The sequence below is a fragment of the Rhynchophorus ferrugineus genome, unplaced genomic scaffold (assembly GCF_030347505.1).
Source record: "Rhynchophorus ferrugineus isolate W39M unplaced genomic scaffold, kcgeb_rfMv2 rfM9, whole genome shotgun sequence".
In the NCBI taxonomy this organism is placed as follows: Eukaryota; Metazoa; Arthropoda; class Insecta; order Coleoptera; family Curculionidae; genus Rhynchophorus; species Rhynchophorus ferrugineus.
Window position 1 is genome coordinate 38,165,008 of NW_027472588.1, and position 26,030 is coordinate 38,191,037.

Consider the following 26,030-nt stretch of genomic DNA (forward strand, 5'->3'; position numbering starts at 1 on the left):
CAACAGAAAATAGCCAGCAGTGTATTTACAAAACAACAAAATTTTGAAAATAAGAATTAAATTAAATTAATCAACCTTCTCCTTTCCAAAATTTCGGTGGATATTGCGAAGCATTGTAAGAATTATGATTGTTTTTTTTTATCATATGTACCGTATGGATCGAACAGTAGGCACATTGTATGTTTCTATGTGCGGTCCATATGGTACTTTGTCTGATTTAATTATAATAACATAGTTGTCGTTTTGCGATCTATTGGAAACGGTGTTGAACAACTGGAACTATTGGTTATGATTATGAAAATTGCGAAAATAAAGAATTAATTTGATGGTACACTTGGTCCCAAATCTTTATGTTGGTTTGAAATTACGACTATCCTCATTGTGAACTATTTTTGTTGCTCCAAATATTATCAATTATTTAATTTACAAGTTTTACACAATTTTAAAACGATTTCGATGGAGACGTGGCTCCAACTAACAGTATTTTCAATGGCTCTGATAGCATATTTAATAATAGAAGGGAAACTTTTCCAGATGCGTAGCAAATATTGACCGATTCACCTTTCTATTTTGTAAAAATGTCTCATTATACTCCAATTAAAAGGAGACTGATGCATTGGAACATGCAACCAAATCAGTCTGTAAAATTCATTATGTGTTGGTATTGGTCGACACTATTGTCGAAATATTCAAAACATTAGTGAGAATATTTAAAGGTTAGAAACTGGACATCGTTGTAAACCAAAATTAATGCGGCAACATTGCGACGTGATGACATGCATTGACTATTATAATACAACTTTATCGGCAATTTATTCGCCAGATTTAAAGCTCTGTGACTTTATCAAAGAAAGAGGTAATACCTGCAGTAGGGGTGTTGGCCACCGAAAAAAATATCGATATATCGTTTTTGATATTTTTTTAAAATATCATAAAATTCATTTCATTTCCGTGAGCTTATCGAACACTTATCGTTTTAAACTTAAATATTATGTAATTAGGACCGCGATTGTACAAGCAACCAGCCACGAAATCAAACAGGAGCATCATGTTGAACGCAGTGGAGTATTGTGTGTTTCCCGGCGTGGTAAACAGGGAGGCGAAGAGGCGGGTGCTTGAGGAAATAAATCGATCGGAAAGCAAACATTTTCTCATCCTCTTCAGAGACGCCGGCTGCCAGTTCCGAGCTCTCTATTCGTATTGTCCCGATACGGAGGCCGTGACGAAACTTTACGGCACCGGACCCAAACAAGTCAACGATAAAATGTTCGATAAATTCTTCAAGTAAGTATCAACCGAGAAAAGCAACGAAGAATCGTTAGGTGATGTGTTTATATATTTTTTTTAGATATAACTCAGGTGGGAAGTGTTTCTCGCAAGTTCATACCAAACATCTGACGGTAACAATAGACGCCTTTACGATCCATAACTCATTGTGGCAGGGCAAAAAGGTCAACCTACCCAACAAAAAGGATATGGCCCTCGTTGTCTAATTCTAATCCAAGCACTTGATTGTTATTTAGTAATTTAATCAATTTTATCGTTTATCATTTTCGGTTAATATTACGTTTCATTTAACTTCGCTTTTTTAAAGAATAAAACAAAGAATAGTCGGCATTGCCTTAAGTCATGTTCTGAGATATTAGCAAGTATTATTTCTCGAGAAAGAAAAAAATCTGTATGTGGAGGACTATTAGCACCTGTAATTTGGAAGGTCTTTACATAGAAAACTTTATACGCAAATTATTTTATATACTAGGAGAACATTTAGATTTTTTTACTTGTTATTGATAGTGTACATGTTATTAGTCCACCATACATGAGTTTATTTTTTTGTACATGTGCCTTTTTTGTATTTATATGTCTTAAGTTTTTGTAAGATTTTTATTTGTGCCAACCGATGAACTCGACAAGTGTGTACGAACTGATATATGCTTTATCCTTGTTTCATTAATTTAAAAGTACATAATGCAAAATTAATATGATTATAGTGTCATTCCAGATATTGTTCTAGAATTAGATAAAAGAATATGAAAGCAGGATTGATTTTCTGTTTTTTTTTGTTGCGTTAAATTAGTATCGACATCGAATCCTGCAAACACTTTATTTTAAATCAAATAACCTCGATACGGTACTTTTTCAACGGTGTATTTTGCTTCAACATTTGTAACGTATTCTTTATATAGCGGCGCACCAGCCTATTTTTAAATAAATTGAAGACCGCTTAAATTGAATGTTATGGAATTGTGAAGTAAATTAATATTTCATTTTTCAAATATATTTTTCGATGTTAATATTTCTCTGGATAGCTTACTTGAATCAGTTATATATCTAGGTACTGATGCTCTACATTTCTGAAAGATTTTTTTCTATTAATCAAAAGCATCCTCTTAAATCACCAGCCGAACAACTGGTGCAAAGAATCATTTAAGTTGGAATTGGGAATTTACTCTTCATTTTTATGTATTAAATTTTTTTCTTTGTAATTACAGCATTACACTAATCATTTAATATCTGTAAATATTATGTTTTTATAATTATATAAATATTTATTAATACACTTAAACCAGACAAAATCTTTAAACAATAAAATTTAATAACCCACAAAATTAAGTGTAAATTTTTATCCACTTCCTTTCCTTACATTATGAAACTGTTAGGCAGCGGTTTTGTTCAACCAGAGTCTTCTCTATCACAACCGATATATTAGGGTTTGTATCAGACTGAAGAAAGCTCTAGCTGATTTAAACGTGGATATAAGATACTTGTGTATTTTATTTTTGTCATATCTTGTGTCTCATCACTCAGCGTCAATAAATTTTTTATACCTACTACATTTCTATCTTTTATCTAAGTGAATATTTCTTAAAAGTCAGCGTCAATAAATTTTTTATATCTACTACATTTCTATCTTTTATCTAAGTGATATATCTTAAAAGTGTTAGCTAATAGATATTCCCCACGTTCGGATTAGAACTTTGGTCTGAATAGCAGCTATCAAACAAACTGCCACAACAACCACCCGAATTAAGATGGCAAAGTATTCATCACACTCTGACGGTACATAGACAACTATACTAGCGTACAATGATATGCAACTATATATACATTTCATGGTCACGTTATGGCGCCGCCACCTATTTATTTATATCTGCAACGACTACGTCAAATTGAACTTTAGTAGCAACAGAGGCTGATTTGCGCGACATTTGAAGGAGAAATTCTGTGGCCTAAATGTAGGAAAAAATATCTCGTAATATTACTACGGCAAAGAAAGGAACGAATGCTGAAATAATTTATAGGAATATATTCGGTTTAAATAAGACTATTTTCACATACTAAGAAAACTAGTAACTGATATTTTACTAAAGAGATGACAGCGTTTTTTCCAGAAACAAAAATGTTAGTCATTTGATATGATACACTAAATAAATTAAAATAAAACAAAGTAATGTTATATAAAATGACGTGTTTATTATTAAACTGACAAAATAACTTAATTCATTTAGCTATTGACATAATCATAAATAATATTACCTAAAATTTGAAAGTCAGGTACAGAAATGTTCTTTATATCAAACTCCTACAATTGGGCTATTTTATGATGGTGGCTGAAAAACAAAGCCTACGCGCTAATTCGATTGTTCTTTTAATTATTACATTCCCTTAGATATAAATTGCACAAATACACATGCGAGTGATGTTTTGGCTAATGAATATCAAAATTCATTAGCTTTTTATTATGTACAGAAGACTGGACGATTTCTTTTAAATAGTCCCTGTATTATATCAGTTTAATACTTAAATCTATGAAAATAAGTATAAACACAGTACACGTCCTTAAGCTATTCTATGAAATGCCATTTTATTATCCTTTAGTACATGAAATAATGTAGAATATTGTCGAATTATTTTGTTCCAATGTTTGTACAAAATAATGCGATTTTTTTATTTATTTGTTTTTTCTTACAAAAATAAAATTTCTAAAAGCTTAAAAAAAAGTTTTGTTTTACATTACATTATGGAAGGGCTTAATCTAAAGTAAATTTGGACTTATACTCTACATTATTTGCGAATCTAACAAGACCTTGGAACCTTGGAAATATTAAAAAGTTATTCCAAAGTTCGTTCGGTGTAAAATACACACGTTATACAAAATATTTTACGCAGGAACTTAACAGTCATGGTTTTAATTGAGATTAAATTTGTTTTATTTTACGATAAATAACAACATATTCTATATGTACAGCTTCTAAAACGTTACGTTTATTTATTTTATTTACATTTAATATTAACTCATAGGCTTCTAGCGATGACAAATCTATCTATTGATAAAATGCCTAAATCATAAACTTTTTTTTTAATTTCAAAAAGTAATGGAGATGTAGGAACAGTACTAAATTGCATGGGAATAGTTTTAATACAGAAATAAAAAACAATTAATATTTTTACATTACACTGTTCAGAAAAATATAATTGATTTTTGAACACGCATAAGTAATGCCCATTTTAGAAAGAAACAGAATGGTAGAGATAAGACTTATCACAACTATATAAAATTAAGTAAAAATCGGTATAAATTAATTTAAATTTATATAAAAATATGTGTAGTTGGATTGAAACATATATAACAAAATAAAAAAAATTATGCGATCTAATGATAATACTATATTTACCCTTAATTCTAAGCATGACTAGATTCTTACGATACCATTCTAACACTTTCATAGGTTTTTTTTCGGTTAGAGTAGCGTTGTGTCTACATATGAAATCGACGTTTCATTGGGAGAAAGCATTTTTTTACACACATTATTTTATCACAATATTGCGCTTATTATGATTAAAGGTAGTTAAAAAAAACAACACACTTACGAGTAATAAACATTTGTTAAGTCAAAAATTCCTGAGAACATTTCATGGTCTTGGATGGTGATGTGCGTAGAAAAATGTCGAAAGTGTTGAAAGAAATCACGATAAAGTAAAAAATACGCGGGGAACAAAAGACTAATGTGAATCATCATGATATTCGATGTGATATGAAGACTTGCTTATGCTAAAATTATACTAAAAACATAGTACTACTAATATGCTATCAACATCCTTACAATGATACAAATATTAACTATTAAAATTAATAGTACAACTAAAAATAGAACTAATAATATATTTATTTAATATGTTTATTATTATTATTATTATCAGTCTCGTTTGTAATTCAATTTCTTCTAAGAATGCTGGGAGAAGCAACATTAGATTTAGAAAACAAATAACCTGCAGTTATCTGTACAAGGTCATGTAAGTGTACAGTCCTCATTGGAGGTCTTCGCCAGTACAAAAATCTAATACATCTGAGGCTTTGGTGATATTACGACTAAATTAAATTTATGACCCTGTTGATACAATGCCGTTTAAAACTGTGGACTCGTTACTGCACGTCTGGTTGCATAAGTCAAATTAAGCCAATATTTCGATTGGATTCTAATACTTGATAGTCACATCAACTGATTAGTACGTAACTTTTACGTATATATCTACTGCAAGCAACGTAGTCCGCGAACATTTCAAACGGTAAGACGTGGTAACATTTGCCAAGCACAACTAAACTAAAGGAAATGATTTAATATCTTAACACACAAAAAGGAAAATATATGTGGAAAAGATGATAATGGTAACAAACTAATGGATGGATGTATATATAACACATATTACATGCATTTAGTGCACTTCATTCGTCAAATTAACTGCAGGATAGTTGTTGGATGATCTGTCTTATTTTATGATCCGTTCTTATTTTATTTACATTCACATCATTCACATAAAATAATAAAATCAACATTTTACAAGCAAAATTACAACTTACTGTTGATATACCCATTCGAAGGACTATTACCGATAAATCCTTCATCGTCTTCCTCATGACACGAATCCGTTCTATTGCTTTGCATTTGAAACTTTCCATAATTGATTAGGCTACTTGAGGATTTACTAGGGCCCAATAAGGGCGCCTTAGGGCAAATTGTTTCTAGCTGTATACTTACTGTAGAATCGTCCTCCGGGGAAAGGTCGAAGGCATTGTCAGGTGACTGAGGTAGTGGTGGGTTACCCTTGATCTCGAAAATAGCGTCATGAGGTTCCATCATGGCCTTAGGCGAGTTCAGGAAATTAAACTCGTTGGTGAAATCGATTTCACTGAGTTTTATGCCCGGGCGCTTGGTCAGCTGCGTAGGTTGCACTTCGTCTATCACGATAGATTGCACTGGGACGTCTTTACTGGGCGTCAACAATTTACCGTTGTTTGCAAGGAACTCAACGACGGATGACGCAGTCGGCCGATCTTTGGGATTTTGTTGCCAGCATGAGTTCATTAAAGATTGTCTGTAACAGGAAAAAATGATTATTAATAAGTTTTAAATAAGTTTCGTCTTCTATAAAAGACGCTCAAATCGATTAGTTGTTTAATTTTCCAAGATCACAGCGTCATTACAGATCGTAAAAACCATTGCGAAAATATTGTAACATCCAAACTTGCAGACCTCATGACGATAAAGTCATCAACGTACAGTCTATTCAGAATAACCGTAAACTCACGTCATCAAGATGTTTATTGTATTTCGTATCGCAATTTGTAAATTCGTTTTAGAATCAGACACTATTTTCCTTCTCATTTCATTCTAGTTAAAAAGAAACACAATGCTGTCTGATTAGTTTCACACGTAAACGAATGAGCCTGTCAAAGTCGTCCGGTTGTCAAACGCCTGGAAAATTCTTCAAAATATTATAACTACAGGTTATAAACCGGCAAAGGTTGTTTTAACACTTTGCTTATTATTACTCTCATTGGAAATGCCGAAACCAGACAGAACAGATTGCCTCCCTAGTCACTGACTTCAAACATGAAGGAAATAATGCTGCCAGTAAAATTCGTTAGAGAGGTCAGCATTTTTTACTGTTAAATAATAATTAGCTGCGGTTTTTATTGAACTTATTTTTAGCGTGTTGCAGCTGCACTAAATATTACTACGGACTGAAAAGAAACCGTCCTCATCTTCATCAGCCTGATGTTAACTCTATCAGAGATCAAATATATGAAATGTATAAAAACAGTGAGTAGTTTTTTTCAATATAAACATAATTTAACACAATTATTTCAGAGGAAACTGTTAGTCTGAGAAGTATTGAAGTAATGGAACCTCCAGGCATTGCTCTTAAAAGAATACAGTTTCTAAAATCATATAATAAAATCAAGGAAGACTGATTATTTGAATTTGTGTGATTAGATGTGCAGATATATTGTTCTTCATGCTGGAGATAGGAATGGTTAATAACACCTTCGATTTGGATGAACTCAACCAGACACATAAGAAGAAATTTGCAAAAGATGAATATCTTAAGTTATGCAAAAGATGAATATCTTAACTTGAACGTGTGGGATGTGGAATAATAATTCAATGCTGACAATTTCCAAGACTGGGTGACTAGAGTGAAAACAACTAAAGGTAAGTATATAATTATTATATGTAGGAAATGTTATTGTAGAGTGTGAAATATTTATGTGCGAGGATATATGTGTGATTGTTCAGAACATACATGAGCATTTGCTTAAAATGTGTGAGGACAGAAAGCATACTAATTATTTTTAATTATATACAGATTTGATCAATATAGTTTTTTTATCAAGAATGTATATAAGTAGTAAAAGAATAAAGTAAGGAGAAATACAGTGATATCAAAATGACTTTACAAGAAAACACTGAACAGAAAGAAACAAGAACTAAGCCTAAAAGATAAATATGCTCTCTAATGAATGTAAAATATATTACTTGGATATACAAATATTAATTAAGTAGATTAGGCATCCAGGTGATACCACTAGATAAAAAAACGCGTCTAGAATTCTAATTCATAGGATTTGTAGGACCCCAAAGCCAAAATGAACTACAACTCAATAGTTGATGCGGCAACATTGCGGCGTTTTGACGTCATCAATTGATATGATGTGCGTTCATTGTTTTATTGAACGGACTATATATTTAAGCTTATACTTACAGCTGTTGTTTAAGTCCTTCTGGTGCTTCCAAAGTTTTACCACCTCTAACTTCTTCCACGACCTCCAGGTTGGTTTTGCCGGCCCAGGGCATGCAACCAAAGGTGACAATTTCGTACAACACTACGCCGTAGCTCCACATATCGGAGGCGGCGGTGAATATACCGGAAAAGAGACTTTCCGGGGCCATCCAGCGCACTGGCAACATTCCCTTACGCGTAAACCGGTAACACTCATAATTCCCCATCTGCCGTGTCATGCCGAAATCGCCAACCTTGACGACCATCGAGTCGTTGACCAAACAATTCCTGCAGGCGAGGTCGCGATGCACGAATTTCAACTCGGCCAGGTAACTCATTCCTCGGGCTATGTCCATAGCCATGCTAGTCAATCGTCTGGGCGAGACTTCGTCCGCGCGTTTCGAATTCTTGTTCGTCGTCAGGTTTCTGCGAGACAACAGATACGTTTTTACATCGCCGTACAAACAAAACTCCATGAGGGTGTGGAGCGGTTGCGTTCTAGTAATCACGCCGACCAGTTTGATGACGTTGGGATGATCAAATCGTTTCATGGTGTCCGCCTCTTTGAGGAAGTCGATCCGGTCTTCGGGCGGGGAGTGCAGCTTCAGGGTTTTGACGGCTACCTGCCGCTGACGACCCCAGGGTAGTTCCGCCTCCCCACCATATACGCAACCGAAAGCGCCAACTCCTGTAACGAAACAAAATGCACAATCAGTATACGCGTGTTCTCGCTATGCGATCGTGACTCCGGTAGATGATGGTATGAGTATTAACGATTTAGGTGAAGAGAAATGATGTCACCGCTACTGGATGTGAGTAACACGTTTGCAGATAAAGTCAAAATGAGACTACACGTCGAAAACCACTCTGAAAAATACTCTATTATAAATATTCAGTACTGTCAAGACTTAATAACCATCACAAAACATAGAATGGGAACTTAAATGGGCACACTCGTAACCATGTTTTGCAAGTCCGAATCACAAGATGGCCGTAGTTAAAAATACAGGTTTCTTTTCATTCAATTTGAAATTTTGTTAACAACTATGTGACAGGTTATTTTTATTTTATTCTATTTTGGGATATAATTTTAAGAAAAGTTATTGTTATATCGCTATTTTTGTAGCATGAGGTAAATATTATTTGTTTAAATGCAAAATCATATATGAGTGTTATTTTTTAGAATGTCAAGGTGCAAATAAAGCTAATTAATTTCCAAAGGATTCTGCTCTAGCGCAGTAATGGTTTTTAAAAGTAAATCATGATAAACTTCAGGAAACCTCTGTCATGAATTTTTGGAACAGGAAGGTTGTATGGACCCAAATGTGTAATATCATGGCTTAACCAAGATGCAATTACTAATTGTAATTTTAATAGTAAATCTTTCATTAAAATCTACATTAAAAATATAATTGAAATACATAATATGTATATATTCACAGATCATTCATTTCCCTTAACCTATTGAAAAGCAAAACATGGTTACAAGTGAAATATTGGAATCAGTACTTGCCCAGCCCACATTAGAATCTTCACAAAGAATTACAAGTACAAATATCTTCTTTTTTTTCAAATGAAGTAAATTAAAAGATTTGAAAATTGAAAGTTATAACACATGTTTCTCCTCATATGCTTTCGATACTGACCAATCTTCAACTTCATACTGATAAGAACCAGACAATGGAACACCAAACACATTTTTAATTTTATAGAAATGAGAACTAGTATTTAAATAAAATATTTTATAAAAAAAATATTTTTTAATTTTCCCCCTGTAGTAAATAATCACGCTTTGCGCGCCCTCAGGTGGCTCAGATGAACAAAACTTGGCTTGTTTAGTTTGTGATTACTATAAAGTTATTCTGTCTCTAACTTTTGTCAAAAATATGTGTCTTCAATTATTATATCTATAAAAAAAAGCCAGTTCTATAACATGCAAAAATGTGTACCAAAATAATCTTATTAGAAAATTTTCAGTTCGTTCTGTTTTACTGAAGTTTGGTTTGGTGTTCTCATATTTGCCTTGAACAGAACCATGATTTTCTATGTCAGTCTATTCATGATGAAATGACAAACCAAACTAAACACATATCACCCCTCTTTATCAGCAAAATAAAAAACTTAAAATTCCAATATTTTGATGTCACTACTCTGAACTTATTATTTGTTTTAATCCCAATGTCAAGAGCGTACACATATAGTAAGGAAATGCAGCATCTTTTCATATACATCCCTCAACAACTATATTTGAAAAATCATTTAAAGCTCTCATAAGTTATTTTTTTTATTTTATTTGCATTTAGGAAATTGTGAAAAGGATGAACTTGAGAGAGCTTTAGAAAATGTACATTCTTTACTAATAGGGGATGTATTACCAAGAGTTTGGAGATTACAACTTGACTCTGTTGTGTTGGTGCTGGTCAACCCTGTTGTCAAATGTAACTGCTTAAGTGTTTCATGATGTTTAACAGTCTGGATAAAGGTGACCATAGTTTTGGGGTAGCTTTGATGATAATGACTTGATATGTCTGATGTTAATTGATACATTACCTAGTCTACGATTTATCTCAACATTCTCCCTAGGAACTTCTAAATCGTCGAGATTAGCCGGAATCTGCCGTTCGTTGGTGATACCAAGCTTCTTCAGGTATTCTCTTTGTTTCTGCACTTTTCTGTCATATTTGAACTTGATGTAAAAGCAAATCGCCGAAATAATCACTATCGCTAGGGTTCCGATCATGACATTCAGAAGGATCATGGCGGATTGACATTCCACGTCGAATAGTTTGGCGATCCTCTCGATGGTACACCCGGGAGGTGATTGAGTGCCATCCCCCGGTACTTTACCTACGGACAACGTTAATTTTAGGCTTACGTAACTGCCAGAAGGCGATGACCTTACCATCGTGAGTGAACCATTTGATAACGGAAGGATGCAAAGCGAGATCGCCTCCGAGGATTTCCGGACTATTGTCGGCGAGGTTCGGAGTAAACTCGCCGATTAAGTGGGTGTCATTCTCGTACCATTCCATGATGTTTATCACGGAAAACCTGGATGGCCCCCCACGGAATTTAATCCGTCCGGAGACGCCATAGAAATCGGTTTGTTCCACTATCTTAACCAGTTTACTGAAAATCACATTATTAGTTTCATATTAAAACGTCAATCGAAGAATACCGACTTGGTGGTGTTTTCAGAATGTAAATCGGACAAGGCTTCGGCATCGGTCCTGGCCAGCTTGTCCAACGCCAGAGCGTAGACCCAGACCGCGTCATACGCAAAACCTCCGTAGTTAGACATGTTCGCTTTGGCCACTTTTTTATATTTCTTCAACCAATCGCCGACCGATATGTTCTCTTGCATGGTTTGATTATAGGGGGCGTAATATGCGTGAGTCATCGAGAAATAACCAGTAATGGCCTGACAAAACGGAACACGTTAATTTTCCTTAGAATATTATTTCACAAAACCATTTAATTATATACATATCTCTTGATATTAGATACTATTTTTATTTGATAGTTTTCTTTCTCATTTTACTAATTAGTATTATTCTAAGAAGGAACAGAATGAAGTCTGATGCGCCCGAACATGTAACCAAATCGGTCTTATAACGTTATTTTTGTTTCATTATTTTATTTACATTAATATTTTGTGAAAATAAATGAAAACTTAAATTTGGCGCGGCAACGTTGCATTTTAAATCTTGATAACGTGCATTGGTTGTTTTACTGACAGGACTATAGTCGACAGTGCTTTTCGTTTCTCGTAATACAGTTTCTTTAATGCGTTAAAAATGTCAAATTTTATACCAGAAAGTTTTTTCGCCAGGAATTTGATCTCATTATTATTTTATGAAGAAAAGAATTTAAGTCTACAGAGAAGATGTTATAGTCAAATGTCTTCGTCGATGTTAGTTTAGATGTTTGAAGTATGGCTTGGGTCGACCACAAAACTTAATAGTATTTATTTTTATAATTCAAGGAACCGCGATGTTGACCAATTTACTCAGAACTTTTCTTTGTGCAGCTCCATTCCATGCTTATGAATAATTAAGAGATAGGTGATGTTTTATAACAGAATTGATTAATTAATTTTAATCGTTAACCGTTAATAAAATTTTAAACTATTATTCGTCTACATTATTCATTCGTTTACTTGTAGAAAGAGAAAACCCCAGGGTTAGTGTTGAGATGAAAGAACAAAATCTCTCCACTGTTGTGCTAATAGAAACAGTACTTGGAACTTCTGCCTAAGTCTGTAGAAAAAGTGCAAGTGGCGGTCAACAAGATAGACAAATGGAAATCTGTCCATGATAATTTTGCGTTGCGGCAAAATGACTAAAATCTAATTATGTCACTTGACGGATGCCCGATTTCTCAAGCATAATCAACATCAATCTAACCTATCATCCATAGATAATAGGTTAAATTGGAAACATCATGGTAGACAAATAACTGTACTGGTTAGTTGGAAGATACTCTCTACTTGACTTAAAATCAAAGAGATTGGTTTAGCAGTCATCAAAAGCCAATTTGGGCATATGGGGTGCAAGTATGGGGATATACAAAAACACTAAACCAACTAGTAATCCAACGCTGGCAAAACAAAGTTCTACGATTAAATACTAATGCGCAACAAACAAAGAGTTGCACGATGACCTCGAAATCAAATGGATATACGAAGTGATCCAAGATTTCACATGAAAACATGAAATAAGGTTGCTAAATCATAGCAACCTGGTAGCGATACAGCTACTGGACAATTCGCAGGAAATCAGAAGATTGAAGTGAACCAAACCACATGAACTTGTATAGTGTATAAGTATTACTCTTAACTACAGCTTAAGTAGTTTAATTTTATTTTAATTTGGGAAATACATACTGGTGTATTAATCCAGTACTCGCCTTGATTCTGTATTAATGCAAGTACAACAGAACAGTAATAATAAATTAATTTGTAAATAAGCATATCGAATGTAAGATGTAGTTAATAAAAAACTATAAATGAAATGTGCCAATTAAAAACTATTTAGGGAATAATGACCGGCAAGTTTTACGCCACTTGCGGTATTGTTCAGACCCATTCCTTTTTAACTACAACAATAAGCTTTCATTTATTTGAAAGAATGACAGGTTTGACACAACCGACATGTCTAGTCTAGAAACTTGATAATTTGACAATATTTGTTATTAAAATAATTCGAATACAACAACATGTAGTAATTTCGATAACAAAAAACAACGACAACTTTTATATATCCGCCGATAATATATTATTTGCAAACTTAGGATAAGGGAATAGATAATGATAAGGAAATAATTAATAAAAATAAATACAAGCTACATAAATGGAATATATCTTACCTTAATCATTTCATGAGTAGTACAGTTGACTGTCTCGTTTTTTTCCAAATTAAAGTAATCTGTATTATACCAAGTTTTATTTAGCCACATGGGCAGGAACCAGACATATCCTTCGGCTCCAGTCATGTTTAATTTATAAGCTTCACACATCACCTGTCGAGCGATCTCGTCCACTACGTCCGCGATGATAATACGAGCTCGTTTCTCGCGCAGGTCTTCCAAATACTACGTTAAAACCCTCCGGTTAGTTAACTGTTGAATATAAAACTATTCGGCCGATACTTACTCTGGTCATAGGTTCCGTTTCCCTTTCTCTAGGGAATTTTTTGTTTGCTACGAAGGAGATGCCGTTTAGTTCTAAGTCGTCTTGCATTAAGGAAATATATTCAGTATATTTCTGTCCGTCTTCCGTCAATGCTGCTACCCTGTTCCATTTAAATTGCTTGAACAACTCCATATAAACGTGTTTATAGTATTTGTTTTCGCCTGAAATTATAATATAAGTAGAATACCAAAAAAATGTTGTCAAAACCCGAGTTTCAAGGGGCATTTTAGGTTTATTCCATTTATAATATATTCTTCAGATATATGTATAATTAACAAGAACTGACAACGTCGGGCGTTTGAAGAATTACATTTTTTGTATCTTTGAAACTCACCTATCGTTCTGAAGAAATACGGATATTTCTCGCGATCAGAAAAGCTGGATCCTTCTGCACTGTACGAAATGGCCATGATGTGATAGTACTTGGAGACCCCGGCGAGTGGTTCTACTGTATCGGAACAGGCCGGTCCCAGTACGCCCACTAAACTATTATAATAATTAGGATCGACGATGAACTCTATGAAGTTCTTCATGACGTTTTCTGCTCGACACATGCCATCTGTTGCGAGAAGTTTCAAGTGATAGTTGGGCAGTAAGGTTTTGTTGTTGTTGATGGCGGTCGCGGCTAATAGTGCAGCCTGTAGGATTCCTTGGCCTCCATAGGAGGAACCGGACATGGGAAATATACCACCTACAAATTTATATTGATGTTAATTCGAAAAAAAAATGGGTTTGAAGGACTTAATTTTTACAGATTCTCTTTCTACGAAATGAAAATTATATTTAAAATAGAAATATGTTCAATGCGATGTGGCTCTGAAAGTATCAGGCGCAAAGATTGTGACACCAACCTCCAAATTTACATTAATTTTACAATATCAGCTGGTATACAACGCCACTCAAGAAACCCGTTGGGTGCGGAAGTTTTACAATGTAACGCTCGTTCAAAACGCTAAAGATGGCAATCATCAAAACAGAAATACTTAGGATCTTAGGGAAATGTCTTATCAGGTCGAATCAGAGGTAGCGCTGCGATCATAACGTGTGTTTGGCTAGTTCAAATTGTTAGAACAAAAGCATTTTTAAGTGTATGAAGTGTTTTATATTGATCAATATAAAAATTCTAATTCTCTCTAATTCACTCTAATTGATTTCACTAAAAAATATGAATCGCCAGGCGTTATAGAGAAATAATTTGATTGTATTTACCTATATAATTATAATTCATTATTACTATATTTTTTTATATATTCCATATTTCTTTCTATACTTTGACAAGTATATAAAAAAAACGGAATACGCAACCAGGAATATATGTCAGATCAGAGACACAAAGCATATAAACAAATATTGCCCTGCAAGTTGCCTCTCTTGTACGGTAGATTATTCTCCATGTATCTGTTGTATATAGACCAATTACGGACGTGTAATGTTGACGTTTAAAATCTGGCAGCGCTGTACCGCAAAATGCCGCCCGGCAATTTTCAAACGGAAATTAAAGTGAAAACTGAGTTGAAGTAAAATATTATTACACGATGTTATTTAATTTTAAGCAGTGTTGTTTAAGATTTTGTATTCTTTTGGCTGTTCCAGTATTGTTGGAACTATTAAAAAGAAACAATAAGTTGGGATAAAAATGTATAAAGAATAATATGACAGTAAGTTACTTTTTGCTTTTTGTAGAGTTAATAAATTATATGTTTCAGTTTTGCCTGAAAGTATATGTTCACAAGGTATTTAGATTTTGACAAGCAGCTTTTTCAAATTCATAGTATAAATATTAATCAATTAATTTTGAATTTTAAGAATGTCGATGGATTAGAACAAAAGCTAAAAATAAACTAGAAATGAGATACCTGAAGATGCCTGAAATAAATGCATTTGCTTATAGGAAAGGATTTGAGAAACTGATGAAAAAGTGTAATTTTGACAATGAATATTGCCTTGAAGGTCATTGACTGCAGTTTTATTTAATTATAGGTAAATAGCTCTTATATCAAATAAGCCGTGGTAAAAATCTTTATCGAATAAAATATGAAGATTTATAGTAGTTCACTCAAATGAGTTAATGAAAATATAAAGAAAAGCTACAGAAGCTAAACATACAATTATCATTAATGGTCCATGATTGATCCTAAGATTAGAATAAATTATTAATAGTAATTTAGTAAGTGTTTATAATCAAGTTTATTTAATATATTTTTTGTAAATGTGACTATTGTTTCAATTATCCAATATATGTGTTTAAAAAAATTAAGTAAGTAAGTAATTTTAATTATAGTACTTTTGTCTAACTTTTTTATGCTATATTATTTTGAACCCATCGATATTTTGTTTTGTTAATTATGGGGATTTGATATAAAAGTAACCTGATATTTTCATTAATTGGAGCTATTTTATAAAATATTACCTATATATCACCTATGTTGTTGTAAAATTATGCTAAAAAGCATGTTTATATATAATAATCAATAAATTAAAACAATATCAGGACGAGTTAGTGTTTGTGAGTGAAAACATGTCAAATTCATAGTCTTGCTTTGCTCGATTCTTTTATAATATTAAAATAATTAACAATAATAATAACATAACTAACTTAATAAAGTGTAGTGTAGTATAGTTTAACAGCCATACACATTGAATGTAGTAAGTGTAACCACCAAAGTATTTAAGAAGTCTTCTAATCTCTCAGGTCTGAAGATATATTAAGATCTGGCATAATTTTGCCGGGAAATCTGTAAAAATTAAGTCATAAACCCCACATCAAAACACGCACCGATATATATGTAACTTTCCGGTGATTTTTGCCACTTGATCCAAGTCTTGTTGTTGTTGTACAGGAAGTCGCACGCGATTTCCTTGGGCGTGTTAACGTAGCGCTTAGCCTCGTACAGTGACAGTAATCTTTCGTATTCGTCCGTCTCGAATTTGAAGCTACGCACCGCGTCGTACAGCGGCTTCGCGATATTTTCGATTTTGCTCCAGGCGACTTTCACGAGCCGGTGCATCTCGTATTTGTAGCCGATGGCGTGGGTGAAGTTCAGACGTTCGGAATTCTCGAAAGATACGGTCACGAAGTCTCTCTCGTAGAGCACCACGTCACTGGGCACCCAACTTAGTACCACCTGAAAACAATTTCTAGATTAGTTCCCATCGGTGTTACAGCCCGTCCGATAAAACAGCCAATATACGTCATCAAAATGTATAACGTCAGCACATCGCAATGTTGCCACGTCAAATTTGACTTTTGGTTTACAACGTTTGTCAGTTTTTAATCTCTAATTATTAATACTAGTATATCAAGAATTTTGCAGACTTTTACCAACATGGCCCACAAGTACCAACCTAAATCGAACTAGCATAAAATGAGAAGGAAAAATTCGACTAGTATATTGACGTCAGCACATCGCAATGTTGCCACATCTACTTAGAACTTTGGTACCTGTCGATAACCTCTAGTTATTACCACTAATGTTTTAAAGAATTTTGCAGATATTTGGCAACATGGCTCATTTGTACCAACACAAATCGAATTTTAAGGGCCGATTCGGTTGTATGTCCTGACGTATCAGGCAGCAATCTTTTTAAATACTATAAAATTAGAAGGAAAAATCCCCTGAAAGATTAATCAATAATCAATGTTACAATTTTACAAACTGCAATTGTCAATAAATTCGGTGTCATCTATGTTGTGTATTGGCGGTTTTAATGGATGGGCTATATATAATCTATCCACGGTAACAGTGAACTCCAAAAGATGACGTCCAAATGTTACCTGATCAACTTTGAGTCTTAGTTCATTTTGGCTTTGGCAAATAAAATAAAGGGACAAAAAGAGTGTTATTAAATATAATTTATTTTAACATTATATTAGCCTATATTATTGAAACTGTAGTTAATTAAACAGCCAAAATAGTTTATAGGTTAGAGTTGTTTTATTATATTTACATTGAACTCTTTTCCCCACCATCTAAGAGTAGAGTAATCAGAGCAATCACATATTTTAAGCAGCAATTTGAAATTATATTATCATCTAACCTAATCATATATTATCTCGTTCAAAATAAGAAAAACGTCAACACAGTTTTTGCCGGTTTATAACCTGTAATTATTATGCCTAATGTTTTGAAGAATTTTGCAGACATTTGACAATCGGGCGAATTTTATAGGCTGATTCGGTTACATGTTTGGACGAATCAGACAGCACTATATCTCTTTTTAAGTGGAATAAAATGAGAAGGAAAAACAGTTTCTGATTTTAAAACGAATTTATAATTTGAGATAGGCAACACATTCGACATCGTGAATTCACTGTTTTTTGAATAGACTATAGAGTGTCTCTATGTAGTCAAAAAAGGTTGTTGACGAAAACTGAGCATATTTTAACTAATCATAACGATTATAAAATTATAACTTACCAAGCTAACGTCATTCCTGTCCCAATACTTTTCCTTTAGTTTAATCACCAGAGAAGCCAAATCGTCACCAACAAAGAGTACCCTCATCAAAAGCTTGTTCTCCTTGATGTGCTTGATGACGAATTTCGTAGAATTATAGTTTGACGACAGTAGAAGGCCGCATCTTTGTTTCCCGCTCTTACAGTAAGTGGGAGTGAACATTGTTCCATCACAAATATTTTGAGGACATGAGTTCCTAAAAAAAAAAGAAAAAAAATCAATTATTGTTGAATATATCGTATTTTAAAAGTAATAAAACAAAAAATTTGTTTCATTTGTTCTTCTATTTCATTGTTTTATCTGTATGTGGTGTTAAGAATCTGTTTATAGTCCGCTCAATAAATCACTTAAGACGCGTCATCAAAATGTATGACGTGGTACGTCGCAACGTTGCCGCATCAACCAAGAATTCTTGTTTTCGACGTTCGCGACATCTAATTATCACTGTTAATGTTTTAAAGAATTTTACAGACATTTGGCAACATGATCTACCAGTATCATTCTATTTAACTAGGATAAAATTAAAAATTTGCCTAGGTTTTGAAATGAATCTGAAATATATTCTACGTTATGACGTGCATTGGCAGTTTTATTGGACGGACTATATCTTTGTTTATGGATAACAGATATATCCCTCTCAAAAAATATTCGCGGAACTTCACAAACTAATATGGGCTGATAAAAAAACAATGTGTTTTGCGTAGTTTACTAGATTTAACATCTTACTAATTGTTTCACACCTGTCATAATTTACATTGTTGGCCACCATATTATGTAATGATAAAAAATAAAGTTTTACGTTAGATGAAAACAATCTCAATGCTCCCAATACGAAAGGATTCCGATCATTCGATCTCAGTATTTTTTCGGTGAATTTGTTGTCGGTTATTTTCGTAAACTGGGTGAATACCCCCGGGAATGGATGCTTGGTCGTTTAAAAAAAGCTTTGATCCGATCCGCTTTTCAAAATGTAAACAGCTCGATCAATTTTTCGAATGATTTCGCATTCGGTTTGTTGTCTTCTCCCAGCCTTGGTAACAGTTTTATATTTACGAAGGTTACGTTTTATGTTACTGGTCCGAAATAAAAACACATATTTATAGTTTTTAGCTAATGTTTTACGTTAAAAATACATCAAAATTAATCAGATTGATAGAAATTTCGGTTATTCGTCTAATAAACATGTCGAAAGTTATAGCCTCGAGGAAATAATTAGGCCGGGGAGAAAATAAATTCGGTTCTGGTCATACTTATTCCAATGAAGCCATATTATAGCACGTTTGAAAGATATAGAAGCCATAGCCATAGCCATAGAACGTTCTAGATAGGCCAGGTATGTCGGTAATTCCTTTCCTGTTTTTTTTTCGGTAAAGAACACAGTTTGTTTAAAAAGGATACTTAAAATTTATGTATTAAAAGTATTTCAAATTGATTCAAAACATTTTGCCCATTTTTCAGGCAATTTATGGATTCCATTCCAAAAGAACAGTTTCTCAGTCCTTAAAAAAACTAAAGAACTAAACATCGAGCTATTTTTTAACGTCTTCGAAATAGTGCTTTGATGTACTGATGCGAAAAGGTGGTAATAAAGATGCTGAAGAAATATCGATATTTTTTCTAAGTATCAATAGTTTTAAATGAGAGTATTGAATTTTCAGTTACAATGTAAAAACCTAGAGTTTTCGAAGAACAGTATCGAACTTTTGTGTTTTTAGGTGGTAATCGGATGGAGCTAGGTCTGGAGAGTACCGCTACAAAATCACCTTATAAAGTCTTTAAGGATATTGCGGGCATTTCTCGACCAATGCAAAGTTTCTATCGGATGACCTTATTTTCCGAATTCACTCATACTTGGAAGATAGGTCCTTTCAAGTAGAAGTCGGCGATGTAGTCTCATCTGGGAAGTAAATCTCCGCTGGAGTTCCGCAAGGTGCTCCATTAGCCCTGGCCCTGTTCAACTTGCACATGGCCGATTTTCCACTTCCCAAGCAATCCAACACAGCATTTTATGCAGATGACACAGCCTTCTTCGCCACTAGATACAGTCCCGATGCTATCCGTAACAGACTTCAGGCCTAACCCTGGCTCCAGAAGGTATCATGCCTCGGTCTCCAATTCGACCGCAGGCTCCAATGATTAGCCCAAATTCAACACGCTATGTGCAAAAGCAATGGCATGTATAACATCCTATTCTCTCTCCTCTGCAGAAAAAGCAAACTCCCAATCCTCTAGAAAGCGACTCTGTACAAAATGCTGGTCCGTCCAGTCCAGTCCAGTGTCTTTTTGCAGCATAGGTGTGGTACAGGTACGTTTCTCCAAGTGTTCTAATACAAAAAAGTTCGCGCGTTTCTCAATGCCCCATGGTTTGTGAGAAACGCGAACTTCCACCTCGAACGGGATGGGATCACCGTTCGTAAAAAGCTTCACGAACATGCTTAGTGTGAAGTTCTCCCTTGGCAACTTACAACACGGAAATCAATCGATTAGATCCCTACCCATCCATCAATATCGATAGTTAAACCAAATATGACAATCCCAGTCGTAACCTAACAGGTCCATTGAAAAATCCTCGGCCTGACAGATAGAAGCAACTTTTGTTATTGTGAAAAAAAATGCATAAAAAGGAATTTCGCGTCTTGATAAAATATTGCTTTTTGAAGGGAAAACATACTGAAGGACACTGCCCCAGGACAATCAATCATCAAGGATCGGTAAGCTAAGTTTAGACGTGGTGAAATGAGCACCGAAGACGGCGAACGCAATGGACGCCCAAAAGAGGTTGCTACCGACGAAAACATTTAAAAAATCCACAAAATGATTTTGAATGACCGTAAATTGAAATTGAATGAAATAGCAGACACTTTGAAGATATCAACTGAACATGTACATCATATCATTCATCATTCATATTTGTGCCGCGCGAGTTCACTTTTAGCCAAAAACAACGATGAGCTGATGATTCGGAGCAGTGTTTGAAGATGATCAAGCGTATTAAACCCGAGTATTTGCGTCGATATGTGACAATGGATGAAACATGGCTCCATCATTTCACTCCGAAGTCCAATCGACAGTCATCCGAGTGGACTGCACACGATGAACCCGCTCCACAGCGTGGGAAAACGCAACGGTCGGCTGACAAGGTTATGGCTTCTGTATTTTGAGATGCGCATGAAATAATTCTCATTAACCACCTTGAGAAACGAAGGACCATCAACAGCGACTATTACATAGCGTTATTGGAAGGTCTGAAGGACGAAATCGCCGAAAAATTTCCGCATTTGAAGAAAAAGAAAGTGCTGCTTCACCAAGACAATGCACCGTGTCAAAAATCCATGAATTGGACTTCGAATTGCTTCCTCATCCACCGTATTTTCCAGATTTGGCCCCCAGCGCTCCCCCTGTTCTCAGATCTCAAAACAATGCTCGCTGGGAAGAAATTTTCGTCGAATGAAGAGGTGATCGACGAAACTGAGGCCTATTTTGAAGCAAAGGACAAATCGTACTACAAAAATGGTATCGAAAAGTTGTAGGGCCGCTATAATCAGTGTATCACCCTTGAAGGAAATTATGTTGAATAAAAAATATTGAATTATGTTTTACTATGGTAGGCCGAGGACTTTTCAATTAACCTGTTAGAGTCTCTGTCGCCCGCAAAAACCAATTATCATGAACCCGAAATGACATCATCTAAAGACCATTTGGTTCTATCTGGTCAACTTGAATATGTTAAAAAATATGTCAAGTTTGTCTATTTTATGGCTATAACATTGCATATTTATGGCTAGAGAACTACGTTACAGAAACAGGAAAGTAATTACCGGCATACCTTCTAAAGACGCAAGTTACCGAATCAATTTAGATTACTGCTTACTTACTCCTCACTTATTGCCGTCAGGTATTTCTTGAGAGGCATCTGGTTGACATCAATATCGAAGAATTTGACGACTTTCTCGTCCCGAAAGAAGCGCCAATGTATGGATCGTATGTCGTTCAGCTTGTTCGGGTTGTAGTAGTCCCTGATGGGGCCGGTGAGCTCGTTCGGGATGAACCAGCCAAACCGACCAGGCGGAGATACGCTGCCGCATTCGATCACGAAATCGGTAGCGTAAGTGTCGTAGTCGGGCGGTATCCAGACCTCCAGGTTGATGGTGCTCTTGGGTACCCTGCAACAAGAAAAATTTACGTTAACACATGGTCTGAAAAGTCACGGGCCTAACATATAGATGGTGCTAGTTTTATTGCATTCACCGCTTTTTCAGGTAGTACGTTTATAAAGTTTATAAATAATAATGATAATGTATAATATGATTTTTTTATAAGAATAGAATAGCTGGACCTATATTAATTATATTTTTATTTCGTTTTATTCAATACTTTTTTAAATAAAATGTGTTATTTCCAAAATTTTACCATTTTTATTTTCTTCCTGAACCTATTTACATGCTTAATATATTTAATATTAATTCTAATAATCAACATAAAATCCGGAGATGTTGTGGATCAATATATCCTGTACTAACCTTCAAAAGAAACCCGTTAAAATGTCATGATATTCTACTCATAAGTTTGTTAGTTATTGTGGTAAGAATGACACTATCTTTGTTATTTTCAAAACAGTGGATCAAAAACAATTTCGTGTTTTAATTTTACACTGCTTCTTGATGGGAAAATACACCGTTCAAGCGAAGCAATGGCTTGAAAAGTGTTATAAGAGCTCCACTCCATCAGGAACAACAATAAAACGTTGGTTTGCTGACTTCAAACGTGGCCGTAGAGACACCGAAGATGCAGAACGCAGAGGACGTCCAAATGAGGTGGTAACACCAGAAAACATCAAAAAAATCCAGAAAATTGTTTTGAACGATCGAAAGGTGGAGTTACATGAGTTACCTAACATCATAAAGATATTAAAAGAACGCGTTGGTTTTATATTGCATGAACATTTGACTATGAGAAAGCTCTGTTAAAAGTGGGTGCTGCGTTTGCTCACTGTTGACCAAAAACAAGAACGTGTTGATGATTTTGAGCAGTGTTTGGCCATGTTTAAACGTAACAAATGTGACAATGGAGGAAACATGGATCCATCACTTCACTCTGCAATCAAAATGATCGTCATCTGAATGGACAGCAACTGGTGACAGGCCTATTTTGAGGCAAAAGATAAATGGTCCTACAAAAGTGGTATTGCAATGTTAAAGCGGCGCTGGAATAATTGTGTGGCTCTTGATGGATATTACGTTGATGAATAATGCCAATTTTGAATGATTTTTGTTCCAATATTTCAGGCCATATCTTAACAGCTTTCCGCAGAGTCACCTGTTTGAAAGCTTCAGATATGTTTTCAGAATTATTTAATAGGATAGTTAGATTATTTGATAGGTCTTATGATGTCCTGACGGGCTAAACAAAAAATAAGTATAAACAAAAACAAATTTAAACGAAACAAAACATTTAAATACAATATCTAGTATCTGGTGCAGCAAACAGTTTATAGCGCCAATATTTTTTATCTTTGTTAGCCATACATTAAGTGCTGACTTTCAATAAACGTTTAATCTTGTCATTCGGAGAATAATAGTAATTGTTATGTTGATAAAGACGTGCGAGTCAGTAATCATTTGTAAACACGTGAATCGCGAAGATAACAGTCATGAAATTGCAAAATAAGACAATGAAGAAAATTCCATTTAATAATCGAATATTTCAGTATCGGAATAGCATAAAAAATATCGACCATAACGGATTTTTTATACATGTCGATTAATATTTTGTTTCACAATAACATCAATAAGTTTCATAATAAGAATTCTAGTAATTGGCAAGCAAGATTGAACAAATCAAATTTTTTTGATACATTTTAAGAGTCTCCTTTTTACCAACTTGGGGTTTATCTGGACAGGATCTACTGCTTAACCGTTGGCGAGTTACCACCGATTTAGAGATAACTGGCGTGATTGCGACAATTTTGCTTATCGGATTTTCCCACTCTTGCCTTTTAGACAATAACAAACAAAAATTACGACCATGCCTTAGCAGGAATCGAACCCGCGACAATCGCAACAGTAGTAAGACCGTCCTGTAGCCTTAACCACTGCGCCGTCCAAGCTGGCTCTCATATTAAAATGGTATCTAAATGAGTTTGTTAGTTCCTTGACATTAATTGTAGTTTTCTACAAATCTAAATTTAATTAATTAATTTCAAGTAATGGGGAGAAAGAGTGTCATTACATCCCAATGTACTCGCTAATTAGTTAAATATAAATATACACAGACTTTAGAATAAGCTTTAAAATAAGACTAATTAATTAAAATAGTATTTTGTACAAGAGATCACTTAATAAAGTGATTTTCTACATGCGATTTATATATAATATAAACAAAACAAATACTTATTGCCCTATGGGCAGATTATTGAACTACTAAGAGCAATATCAAAAAAACTAGTGGGGAATTTGTTACCAACAAAATATAGTGCTTCTAGTAGAAGAAAGCTCGAAATGACTAATGACATAACAGATATAAACATCGCCGTAGACGCTAATTTCAATAATACTTGAAAGATAAAGTGTCAAATATGTATGTTGTAATATATTTTACCACCAATGAAGGGTCAATATTTAGCAATCAACTTTTTGACCTAAATACGCCGGTCCCATATATTTAATGTGTTTTGAAGAACTGAAAAAAATGCAATAAATATTTCTTATTATCAAAAGATTTTCTTTTTAAAATATAAAGATTTGGCAATTAAACTGTCTTGAGTTTATGTCCAAGATTTCTGAAACAACATCCAAACAGTCTTCACTCAAACAACACACTATGTTTTAAAACTCTCTATACAGGTCAATCAGTTATTGTAACCGCTCGGTCTATGACACAACGCTTTGGTTTTAAAAGAAACCATAAAGAATTAGAAAAATGGATTCGACGATCAATAAAGCACTAAGCAAGTAATAGGAAGTAATAGACCACAGAACCATTTATTTATTTATTTATTACCACCACAGACCACAATATGCCATCACTACATAGTATAAAACAAAGTCGCCTTTTCTGTCCCTATATCCCTATGTGCGCTTAAATCTTTAAAACTACGCAACGGATTTTGATGCGGTTTTTTCCAATAGATAGAGTGATTCAAGAGGAAGGTTTATATGTATAATACATGCATAATATACTAAGGCAACATTGCTAATTTTAGAGGTTTCTAACGTGATGTCGTAAATTAACCTATTTTTTTAGGCTTATTTAGCAATTAGCAAAAACGCTGCCTAACCCTACGAGTTAGATCAAATTAATGTACTACAGTATTGTACACCATAAAAAGGTCTACAAAAAAGTCCGCGATGGTATATGTTTATCTTTTAGGGATAACCCACATTAACCATTTTTATTGTTTACTTTTTACGTGAGAAAATGGCTTATTTACGAAGCTATTTTAAGCAATACGGCATTAATCCTTATCGAATTAAGTACCTTAAATACAGTGTGCAATTAATATAGATCAATATGGTTCCTTACAGCATGTAAATTAAACAAATATTTTCGGAGATATTACAATTTAAAATTTGCGTTTAAAAATGTGTAATGTAATAAAAATTGTATGAATTTAGATATTCCAAAGATAGCAGGAAATCTTCATAGTAAGTATAGGGGAAGAGGAATTGTTTTACTCCAAATTTAATGCGTGCAGGCCAAGGGCAGTAATGAATGAACCAAAAATACTGGATCGATTTTAATCATGTTTTCATTGAGTGACATAGGCATATATATTTTATGCCCGTGCAAAGTCGGAGCGGGCCACTATGTTTTTATAT

General features: G+C 34.1%; 2 protein-coding genes across 19 annotated transcripts in view; one reads left to right on the plus strand and one right to left on the minus strand.

Annotated features, from left to right (window-relative positions):
• Patronin (calmodulin-regulated spectrin-associated protein patronin) overlaps positions 1-2,609 on the plus strand; it is a 48,070-nt gene extending 45,461 nt beyond the window's left edge. For all 16 annotated transcript variants that reach the window (XM_076414792.1, XM_076414794.1, XM_076414798.1 and 13 more), the window contains 2 exons: positions 1,002-1,284; positions 1,349-2,609. In XM_076414792.1, the coding sequence (XP_076270907.1) occupies positions 1,002-1,284; positions 1,349-1,493 (428 nt within the window). In that variant the 3' untranslated portion in view covers positions 1,494-2,609. The remainder of the gene's footprint in view (positions 1-1,001; positions 1,285-1,348) is intronic.
• Positions 2,610-3,452: 843 nt separating this feature from the next.
• LOC143202875 (uncharacterized) overlaps positions 3,453-26,030 on the minus strand; it is a 98,102-nt gene continuing 75,524 nt past the window's right edge. For 2 of the 3 annotated variants that reach the window (XM_076414831.1, XM_076414832.1), the window contains 11 exons: positions 22,089-22,376; positions 18,175-18,409; positions 16,533-16,881; positions 14,091-14,447; positions 13,718-13,917; positions 13,432-13,656; positions 11,247-11,485; positions 10,967-11,193; positions 10,615-10,911; positions 8,047-8,752; positions 3,453-6,375 (listed from right to left, as the gene is read on the minus strand). In XM_076414831.1, coding sequence (XP_076270946.1) covers positions 5,850-6,375; positions 8,047-8,752; positions 10,615-10,911; positions 10,967-11,193; positions 11,247-11,485; positions 13,432-13,656; positions 13,718-13,917; positions 14,091-14,447; positions 16,533-16,881; positions 18,175-18,409; positions 22,089-22,376 — 3,649 coding nt within the window. In that variant the 3' untranslated portion in view covers positions 3,453-5,849. The remainder of the gene's footprint in view (positions 6,376-8,046; positions 8,753-10,614; positions 10,912-10,966; positions 11,194-11,246; positions 11,486-13,431; positions 13,657-13,717; positions 13,918-14,090; positions 14,448-16,532; positions 16,882-18,174; positions 18,410-22,088; positions 22,377-26,030) is intronic. The other variant, XM_076414833.1, reaches the window with a different exon arrangement.